The sequence below is a fragment of the Denticeps clupeoides genome, chromosome 4, assembly GCF_900700375.1.
Source record: "Denticeps clupeoides chromosome 4, fDenClu1.1, whole genome shotgun sequence".
NCBI classification, from domain to species: Eukaryota; Metazoa; Chordata; class Actinopteri; order Clupeiformes; family Denticipitidae; genus Denticeps; species Denticeps clupeoides.
Window position 1 is genome coordinate 3588235 of NC_041710.1, and position 11048 is coordinate 3599282.

An 11048-nucleotide genomic window follows, 5' to 3' on the forward strand; every position below is an offset into this window, starting at 1 on the left:
TTTTTTTCTCACCACTGACTTTAATCTCACATTCTGATTTTTTAATCTCACAATTCAAAATTTTTTGCTCACCACTGACTTTAATCTCACCATTTTGACTATTTAACCTCACAATTCTGACTTTAATCTCCCCATTCTGATTTTAATCTCCACATTTCTGACTTTAATGTCACCATTCTGACTTTTTAATATCACAATTGTAACTTTTTTACTCACCACTGACTTTAATCTCACCATTCTGACTTTTTAACCTCACAATTCTAACTTTTTTGCTCACCACTGACTTTAATCTAACATTCTGACTTTTTAACCTCACAATTCTAACTTTTTTGCTCATCACTGACTTTAATCTAACATTCTGACTTTTTAATCTCACAATTCAATTTTTTTGCTCACCACTGACTTTAATCTAACATTCTGACTTTTTAACATCACAATTCTAACTTTTTTGCTCACCACTGACTTTAATCTCACCATTCTGACTTTTGAATCTCCCCATTCTGACTTGAATGTCCCCTGTAAACCAGGGACATGTAGAAGATGGGTATGTTCAGTGTGGGTCGCCAGTGTTACTTTGTTGTTAATGATATGCATGGCGCCCGTGTGAATGTAAATGTGAATGTGAATGGCGTCGTGCGTAATTCGGCGTTTATTCAGCTGCGCGTTGCCTGTCGGCGGGGAGGAGGCCGGGGCAGGAAGAGGGGGAGTCCGCCTCTCCCTCCACCAGCCACTTCCAGACCAGGCTGGGCCGGAGCTCCGCGTCTCTTTTTCTCCATCTTTTCTTTTCTTTTTTAAATGCCCGGGATCGGACGCCATGAGGACGCGAGGCGGCCTGTCCGTTTTCTGCATGATCGTGGGCTTCTCTCTGACCGGTGCGTCCCCGTCCGGCGCGCACCGGCACCGGAGTAGGTGAGGAGCAGCGGGGGGAACCGGGACGCGACGGGGTCCGGGTCTGCTGGGGGGGTCCCTGATCCCCCGCGTTTCCTTGTCCTTCGCAGGAACTGGTGTGCGTTTATCGTGCAGAAGAACGTGAGCTGCGCGGTGCAGGGGAGCGTGGAGAGCTTCGTGGAGCCCGGGCTCGGCCCCTGTCCCCCACATCTTCCAGACTGTGAGCAGAAGGCCATGTAAGTACCTCCAGTGGGGAGAGGGGACATGAACGCACCCACGTAACAGGGCAGTCAGTCTTGATGAGCCCCTAAAGGCATAAACGCAGGAACAGCGAGAACAATCGTGGCCGTGGATGTGAAAAGGCCGCATTGCACTTTTTATTGCGCCTTCTGGGTGTGAAGAAAAATTTATGATGTTGCTGGTTTTAAATCATCGGTGACAATCGGTGAGCACAAATGACACCGGCGGGGCGAGACACTGGGTCACTGTCCCTTTTAACCAGGCCCTTCGTCTAGTTACTAGTAACGGTCAAACCTTCCTGTTTTAATTAAACATTATATTTAGGCTAAATGTACATTTGACCCTAGACCATGAAGTTCTTATTACAAGGACTGGGTATATATACATATTTATCTAATGATCATTGGTTGTATCTGGACAGGCGGTTTTACGTTGTCTCTGTGTGTACACACACACACACACACACACACACACACAGTTTTAAAGTTGTTTAAGGTGTCAGCTGCGTGAGTGAGTGAGAGGTGGGTTTTTTTGTGGGGTTTTTTTAGCGTGTGCGATATCTGACCCCCAGATGTGATGAGTGATGTGGCGCTGGAGGACATTACGTAACCCACTGTTTTCCCATCAGCCCACTTTTTCATTGTCTTCCTCACATGATGCCCATGAGCTCGGGCTCACGTGTCAAGTCAGCTCCTTTTGGTTTTGGTATACGTCATTACGATTCAATTAAACGTAGAATGTAGAGTGCATTTTCACTGAGCGTAAAATGGCCATGACGCACGCCAGGTCTCGTCGTTCCCAGACATAGAAAAGGCAACGCAGCACACGACAACATTGACCAGATCCATTCACCATTTCAAATTGAAGTAAGCGAGGAAACTCTGCTGTCGCAGGTATCGCACCAGGTCCCGGCCGACCTACAAGATCGCGTACAAGGCGGTCACTGAGCTGGAGTGGCGGTGCTGTCCCGGGTTCCAGGGCCCAGACTGCAGGGAGCGCAAAGATGCGTCGACGGGGCGAACGGTCCCCGATCCCCAGTCCTACCCGAGACCCCGGCCGGCGCAGACAAGGCACCCGCAAAGTAAGTCACGTTCAAGACAGCGTGGAACAACGTGACCTAGTAGGTAACGCACTAACCTATGAACCAGAAGACCCAGCTTCAAATCCCACTTACTAGCACTGTGTCCCTGAGTAAGACACTTAACCCTGAGTGTCTCCAGGGGGGACTGTCCCTGTAACTACTGATTGCAAGTCGCTCTGGATAAGGTAAATGCTGTAAATGTAAATGGTGCTACAGGTAACATTTAAACAACGTTACACACCGGCATAAAGTGCAACGTTGACAATCCGGGATCACAGGCAGTACAAGAGTGACATTTGAGACAAACTAAACATGTAGACAACAAAAAAGACAGACAGACAGACAGACAGACAGACAGAGTTAAACCAGTGAAATGAGTGTAATGAGCCTTAAAATGTAGGACAGGAAGTGGTGAATCTCGACCCAAAGTGGAACTTTACATGTATTTCCTGTTACAGGAGCTGAGCGCAGGGACACAGTCCAGCATGAGGTGAGAAGTGGCAATGTGGACAAGACTCAGAAGCTGGAAGAAGAAGTGCAGAGACTCTCTCAGACTGTGCTGGACCTCCAGGCGGCCATGACGGGCGTACGGGAAAACCTGCGCATGAGCCTGCAGGAGGACACCAGCAAGATGCTGGTTACGCTCCTCAACAACCTTCAGCCGCCAGACGGTGCAAGAGCAGAGCAGGGTGTGGTGCACCTGGATGGGCACCAAGCCACCAGGGGGCGTGCCCGTGATGAAAGAGGGATAGAGGAGGTGATTGCCAGGCTAGATGACGTGACAGATGCCCTGAAGAGTAAAGACAAGGCCTTGGAGGATCTGCGAGGGACAGTGACTGGTCACGATGGCCAGATTCGCATGCTAATGGATGCGTCTCAGGGCCCTCCCATCTCCAGTGGGGCCTCCTCTGACTTGGATGTGGTCCAGGTGTACATCGATGGGAAGTTTGAGAATCTGAGGAAGGAGCTTGCCGAGGACATTGAGCAGAAGTTGTCATATCTGAAGAGCACGTGTGATGAGAAGATCCTCTCTGTCCAGAAGACCTGTGAGGAAGGGCAGGAAAATGGCTACTTCAACTTGAACAATCTGCTTGAGACCAAGGAGGCTGAACTGAGGAAGGAGATCAGCTCATTGCGGCAGGATCTAGGCCTGTCTGAAGGACTCGTTCGTACCAATCGTGAGACAGCACCTTCAAGGCAGGAAGACGAGCACAATGACTTGCGCCGAGAGGTGCAGAGGTTGGCGGAGGCACATCGTGTGCTGAATGCTCGAGTGGACAACGAGCTCCAGCACTTGTCCATGATCCAGCTGGAGGACATCTTTGGCCCACGGGTTGAAGAGCTGGAGGACCGGATGAATGTGACTCAGAGAAATGCAGAGCTCTACAGCTTCTACGTTGAGGAGAAGCTCAGCAAAGCCATGGCTGATGAAGTGGCAACCCTGCGCAAGCTGCTGGAAAATAGGCTGGAAAGCATGGAGGACCAGTTCACAGTAATGCTTGTGGAGATGAGCAACAACTCCTACCCAGGGATGTACATGGACTCCATGGATGGCCTCCAGAATGAGATTAACTCAAACAAGTACCTCATCCAAGGCCTGGAGGACAGGATGAATGCCATTGGAGATGCCTGTGCAACAAAAGACTGCAAGCCTGGCTTGGATGGCTTGGACGGACTCATGAAGGATGTGCAGAACTGCAGGAACAGCCTGGACGTTATGAATACGGATTTGAGGAGCAATGCGGACAAGATAAAAGAAGTTGAGTTGCTGGTGGGTGGACTGTCGGTAGAGTCTAAGGTGAATGGTAGGAACGTAGAGGACCTTGAGAACAGGTTCACCAACCTGAAAGACAATGTAGATGGTTTGTCTGGTTCTGTGAAGGAGCTAGGAGGCTCCATAAACAAGTTCAGCCTGGACCTCCAGAACCTGAGTGCCACGTGTTGTTTGAAAGGGCAGATGGGCCCAGGTCAGGAAGAAGCCGGGGCGAGCAAACATCAAATGGAGGAGCTAAGGAACCGATTGGAGAAGCTGGCTGCACAGATGACCTCGGAGTACGGAGACTCCAAAAAGATCACAGCCGACGTCCTTACAGGAGCGTCGGTCCTTGACACCCGACTAACAGCTCTGGAGGTGTCCTGCCGAAGACTTGATGCCGTGTCCAGGAGCCTCCAGAAAATGGACACCACTCTGGGAACACACACCGGAGACATCGTCACCCTGCAGGACACCCTGCAGAAGGTCCAGGCGCAGCTGTCAGAGTCGGTTAAATGGGCTCCCGGAGATCCTGCAGCTAAGGAACCAGGTGAGTTAACAGTCTGCGACCAACATTACTTTTAAAGATGAGCGGCCAAATGAAACGAATATTTATCCCTGGATGGGAAATGAAGGACAGGATGGGAATTAGAGGCGGGGCTTAGCTCAGGCCTACGTGCCTTGAAAGATAATGTCTGAAAAGGCCAAGCTGACCCAGCTGAGGTGGATTTCCATTACTGCAGAGAACCTTCGAGTCGCTCCTTCACCGGCCCGACTGGTTATGGGATGCAGGTGCGCATGTTTGCCCTCGGGGCCTTTTCGGGGGGGGGGGGGGTAGGGAGAGTTAGAAGCTGGAGCACGATGAGGTCACCCCTGCATGGCTATAATATGTCACAGGTTTTTAGGTCTGGACCCCCAAAGCCTGATCTGGGAAACTCGATTCTCACACATCCTCGTTTTAGGCGTATAACCTTTCTGGGTTTTTTTTTCTGATAGCATCTTCAGACGAACCGTTTCGGATAAAGCAGCAACTGTGTCTCACCGGCACACCTTCCGGTGTCCCCCGTAGTCCATTTATTTCACCCAGCCACACAGCTGGGAGTGAATGTCTTCCCTCAGCTCACAGTACAGCGTTCCATGACTGGACGTTTTTTAATGTTTTGTCGAATAGGTGAATAACTCCGCCCCCACACCCCCCCAACCCCCCAACCCTGGCTGGGAATCTGGGAAGTTTGGGTAATCGGTACGAAAAATCCCGCGGAGGATTTGCTCTCCCCCGAACCTGTACTTTCCGTCTCTGTTCGTGAGCATCTGGTCTCCATTAGGCCCCTGAGTCAGTGCCGGAGCCCCAGGAGGCGGGGCGTTCCTCGGGCGGGCTCCGGCCCCAGATGTTCGGCATCACGCGGTGATGTCACACAGACACCCCAGGGGTGACGTCATTGTCGACAGCTGTCTCTGTGTCCTCACGAAGGACTCCTTAACAACGATCCTCTATTTACACGCAATGGCCGCGTTTATTTAGCCGCGCCGTTTTGGTTAATTCTGTGCCACCGTGACATATGCAGAGCATATTACTGAAATAACTTTATATCAGTCATTTGGTTGTGGCCTAGCGGGTAACACACTCACCTATGAACCAGAAGACCCAGGTTCAAATCCCACTTACTACCATCGTGTCCCTGAGCAAGACACTTAACCCTGAGTGTCTCCAGGGGGGGGACTGGCCCATTGAGCCCATTGAGACATACTGTATGTGATTTTGGGCTATATAAGAAATAAATGTTGTTGTTGTTGTTGTAACTACTGATTGTAAGTCGCTCTCGATAAGGACGTCTGATAAATACCGTAAATGTAAAAAAATGTAAATGACACAAGTGACAAGTTTTTCATGCTTCGGCCATTTGGACGAACAGCTTCCCATTGTGTGTGTGTGTGTGTGTGTGTGTGTGTGAGAACTGTTTACTTTTTGTTTTGCATGACCCTCTCCATTCTTTAGCGTAAATCTCCGGCGTCTCGCGGCGTCGGGCTCATTGTTCACCGTCGAAGTCCATTAAAATTCCCAGGCAGGCAGAGGGCGTTTGTCTTGCTCTTTGCATCGCGGACGCCCCGGCTGACACCCGCCGGCGGGAGCGGATCCCTCATAACCTTTTCCCGTGTTCGGGTTCGGCTTGTGCCGCGATGCGCTGTTGACCTTTCTTATTAAAACCGCCGATCTCGCCCGAACGGACAGTTTACTCTCCGCCGAACTCCTAATCTCACTCTCTCGCTTCCTGAAGATTGGCATCATCTCTCCGTTTCCTGACTCGGACGTGACCGGGGAGCTGGACAGCTTTCCGAAGCATGGGACTTGTTTCTGGGTCCCGGTCCTGGACGAGGTCCGTCCTCGTACGGCGTTTTCAACGTGTTTACACAAGCGTCGTGGCCTTCGGCCGTCCGGCCTGTTGAACAAGACTGGCGCACACACACACACACACACACACACACACACACCACCACCTTTTTCCGTACCAAAACTAACCGTAAACTGGCCTGTAGGTCTACGGCGTCATAGATTTATGCCACCGGCGCATACGGGAGGGACACTTTTACCACGTTAAGTCTGCAGGCTCGAGTCGCATGAAATTTAAATCTCACCAACGTCGCTGAACGAGGGAGGTGTGTAACGGAACGAGTGCGGTAATGGTACGGTATCACACGTTTTTTTACTTGGTAAAGGTGTACTTCTTTACTACTGTAAAGTCTTCTACATGATCTAGTTAGTATAGTATGTGTGGTAGTAGCCTAGTGTGTAACACACTCGCCTGTGAACCAGAAGACCCAGGTTCAAATCCCACTAACTACCATCGTGTCCCTGAGCAAGACACTTAACCCTGAGTGTCCCCAGGGGGGGACTGTCCCTGTAACTACTGATTGTAAGTCACTCTGGATAAGGGCGTCGGGTAAATGCCGTAAATGTAAGGCAAAAATGCATTATTTAAACTCTTCCTACCCGTCATTCTGGAAACTTCCGTGTATTCTGAGAACGCCACTAAGGCGTCACAGTAGAAATGCAGAATGTTCTATATTCTTTTGTGGACGTGTCCAACGTAGCGAGTAAAATTGGCTTTAATTGCGTTTTGATTGTATTTGCTTGTTTGTTGCGAGTAGCGGCGAGAAGGAGTTGTGTTACTCCAGGCAGAAAATGGGTTCCAGGCCTCTTGAAATTAGAGTCGTCTGGCAATTGTAGTCATTAATAACCACATGTGAGAGAGAGAGAGAGAGAGAGAGAGAGTGTGTGTGTGTGTGTGTGTGTGTGAGTGTGTGTGTGCGCTCCACCCCACCCTCCAGGGTTTGTCTCCGTTGGTCTGATAAGAGTAAACACTGCGGCGAACCCCAGGGGACGGGGGGGGACGTTCGAGGGAAGGAGGCGATGTGACGTTCGGGAGGACGAGCACATCTTCTCGCTTCTCCGCGGTTCGCGGTGCCGGCAACCCCACCCGACATCCGCCCCCCCCGCGGCTCCCATTAGCGGCTGGTGATTGTGCTTCCCCTCCGTAAACACGGAGTCACGCAGTGTGTGTTTCTGCCGGCCCCTGGGGGCCACTCCCGCCAGATTGCATCTCCGACTCGCCGCGCCGGATGGCTGCGGTTCCCCAACTTCGGGGAGGAGTTGCCACTCGGCGACAATCATCCGCAGGGACACGTGAGCACGTCGCGGTGGCATTCTGCTCATTGTCACTGTAGAATGTGTGCTGCGATGGTGATGAACGGATTACTGCGGTATTCTCGCTAAAACCGAAGGAAAGAAGCTACGGCCAAGGCAGGGTGTCACCGCGGGCGTAGTTGATGCAGGGTTACGTCAGGGCGCGCGAGAACAGCGGAGCGGTAAAAGGGCCCCGCGGGAGCGTCACTGCTCTGTCACCAGGTCACTGGAGGAACTGGGAGAGGAGAGTTCAAGACTTTCACTTTCTGTGACACTTTAATTTGATAATAATGATGACATCTCTCTCTCTCTCTCTCTCTCTCTCTCTCTCTCTCAGAAGTGACGGTATTACAGCAAGTGCCCGTGGGACCCATCATCCAAGTCCCGCACCGCACCCCGCACATCCACATCCCTCTGATCGTCCCCCCCGCCCGCCGGCCACCGACAATCCTTCAGCAGCCCCCCAGGCCACCGTCACCCAACCAGGAGCCCCCCAGGACGGTGGTGGAGACGGGCGAGGCCGGCCCCCCCGGCTACCAGCGCCGGGTGACAGTCAGACGAGATCGGGGCACGGCGAACCCCCAGACGCCGTCGCAAGGCTTCGCTGGCGCGCCAGGTAGGTGGACGGGCGGGGTCACGACCCCCCGTGCACGTGTCTGAGTATTGACCAGAGTCTGTTCGATCGCAGGATACCCGCCAGTAAACCCCGCCTCCTTCAGAACCGACCCGCTCCCACGTAAGTGCGTTTCTGTTCTCCGGCATTGGTTTGGTTAGTGCGGTGATGCCATGTTGTCGGCGCGTGTAAACGATGTCTCCGTCTGGACTCTGCAGTGGTTCGGCTTCCCTACAGGCCCGCGGCGCACCTTCCAGCGGCGGCACCCGGTAAGTCCGGCGCACGGTCCTGGTTCAGCGCGCCGCTCGTTACGGACGCCGTCGGTGAGAGTTTTCTGTTGCTCCGCCCCCTGCAGTCTTGGCGGAGAGCGGCGGCCCGGCGGACCCCTTCTCCTTCTCGGCCGGGCTCACCCGCCAGCCTTTCTCTGGCGACTTCAGCGTGGTGCGCTTCGACCGGGTGCTGGTGAACGACGGGGAGCATTACAGTCCCCGCACAGGTAAAGCCGCTCTTTACTCCCAGGAGGGCCGGCCTTCCTCTTACCCGGATCCGGCGGACGACTCTGCATCGATGCCGTACAGAACTCGACCACAGCTGACCGCACATACGTAGACTAGGGGGCAGTGGCGGCCTAGCGGTTAAGGAAGCGGCCCCGTAACCAGAAGGTTGCCGGTTCGAATCCCGATCCGCCGAGGTGCCACTGAGCAAAGCACCGTCCCCCCACACTGCTCCCCGGGCACCTGTCATGGCTGCCCACTGCTCACTCAGGGTGATGGGTTAAATGCAGAGGACAAATTTCACTGTGTGCACCGTGTGCTGTGCTGCTGTGTATCACAAGTGACAATCACTTCACTTTATTTTATATCCAACACACCATTTCCTGTTTTCTTGTGTGCAACATGTGTATATATATATCCACTGTGGACACTAACTTATGTTCACATTTTTATGTATATTCAGATATTTTTAATTGCCTCATCCACTGTTTATTTCCACAGGTTTCCCAGACTGTTTATTTGTATATTGGACTTTTTACATTATACCGCTGGCACATTCTCTGGGCCATTTATCGTGCACTGTCCACTTTTTGCCGTGACAATGTAAATTTCCCACTTGTGGGACTAATTAAGGATCATGTTATAAGATGACAATGATTTTCCGACAACGGTATGATAATTTTAGTTTAAAATTAGTGCTTGAAGTGACTGGCCAGGGAGGAGTTCAGCCTCGTCCACGCTGTCGTTCAAAATGAACGCCCTCTGAACACAATGCACATTCTCACTGCTGCTCGCTCGTCGCTTACATTTACAGCATTTACCAGACGCCCTTATTCAGGGACACAATGGTAGTAAGTGGGGTTTGAACCTGGGTCTTCTTAAAGTTAAAGTGAAGTGATCGTCACATGTGATACACGGCAGCACAGCACACGGTGCACACAGTGACATTTGTCCTCTGCATTTAACCCATCACCCTGAGTGAACAGTGGGCAGCCATGACAGGCGCCCGGGGGATGGTCTTGAACCATCTTCTGGTTCATAGGCGAGTGTGTTACCCACTAGGCTACTACCACCCTTTTGGTAGTGTTTGGTAGTGTTTGGTGTTTAACACTAGTCGTGACAAGAAAACGTTGCATGGTTCAGACGTCCGGGGCCTTAACTCTCACGTCACTTCTCTGTAGGTATTTTCACCGTGCCCATGGATGGACGATACCTGGTTACCGTGGTCCTGACTGCACTGCGCGGCGAGAGGGTGGAGGCGGTGCTCTCCGTGTCCAATCGTAGCGTCCAGAAGCTGGACAGCGCTGGTTACCAGAGGGGCGATGCCCCCTGGCACAGCAAAGAACAGTGCGCCTGTGGAGGCTCCGCCTCTTTCAACCTTATCCTGTCACTTAGGCGCGGCGACCGCGTGGGCGTGGTCAGGACCGCTGGCCAACTGGCCATCTCCGAGTCCAGAGAGATGCTCTCCACATTCAGTGGCGTCTTCCTGTACCCTGCCACGCCCGCCAGATAGCCCCTGAGGTCACATGTGTCCAACCAACCAATGAGATCAGATGTAGGACTGTAAGATACTTTGGCCTGGGTACGAGAGTGACGAAAGCAATTAATATAAATATAATAATAAATTTATTTACCTAGTAATGAAGTAACTCTTTAAGCTTTAATTACCCTGTTGCCAAATATGTAAGTATTAGAACATTTTAGTTTAGCATTAAAACGCATCTTCAGGCCTATTTCAATTTACAAATTGTGAAAAAAAAGGTTTATATATTTTTATAGCCTTAAATTAAAATGTATTTCTTTTGTAATCTTTGAGCAGAATTCTGAAAACAACTTAATCTCCCGGAGATCTGTGGCTTGCCCAAGGAAGCCTCTCATCTCCGATTTTATGGTTTTTTTTTTTTTTTTTCCCTGCGGTGGCTTTTAAAATGACATCAGGCGGACATTCGTGCCGCCGTTTGTAGTTTATTCCAAAACCCCAAGTTTAGATCAGCCACTACAGGCTGGTGAAGATTGCAGCAAGTGTCTCTGTTGCAACCGCTCAAACCGCCCGACTCCCACGGGAGATGACCGGCGTTCTTCCCAGGCGCCACCCCACCACATGGAATATTGTGTAAGATTTTTTTTGGGTCAGTTTTCTGGCATCCGTGCGATCTGTATCTACGCGCCGAGCAGCCGCTTTCTGTACCGCGCAAGAATGCAATAAAGAAATCATTTCATTCAACCAACTCTGTAGAGAAAAGTCTCCAGATTTCTTTTTTTTTAATTTATTACCTTGGTCATTTGATTTGTAGGAT

At 51.3% G+C, this 11048-nt stretch overlaps 1 protein-coding gene across 1 annotated transcript; it reads left to right on the forward strand.

The window, feature by feature from the left end:
• The first annotated feature begins 710 nt into the window (after positions 1–710).
• On the forward strand, positions 711–10979 carry emilin2a (elastin microfibril interfacer 2a). The gene is made up of 9 exons (XM_028977181.1): positions 711–909; positions 999–1124; positions 2022–2209; positions 2668–4512; positions 7982–8260; positions 8333–8380; positions 8476–8526; positions 8613–8753; positions 9933–10979. Exons 1-9 carry the CDS (start codon positions 815–817, stop codon positions 10262–10264), a joined length of 3105 nt encoding a protein of 1034 aa, XP_028833014.1. The 5' UTR covers positions 711–814; the 3' UTR covers positions 10265–10979.
• Positions 10980–11048: the final 69 nt, after the last annotated feature.

Bases quoted from the DNA above. Each gene is read 5' to 3' on its own strand.
- emilin2a (XM_028977181.1), top strand. From the start codon at position 815: ATGAGGACGCGAGGCGGCCTGTCCGTTTTCTGCATGATCGTGGGCTTC. The intron at 1,125-2,021 runs GTAAGTACCTCC...CTGCTGTCGCAG, and splicing joins GACTGTGAGCAGAAGGCCAT to GTATCGCACCAGGTCCCGGC. The intron at 4,513-7,981 runs GTGAGTTAACAG...TCTCTCTCTCAG, and splicing joins TCCTGCAGCTAAGGAACCAG to AAGTGACGGTATTACAGCAA.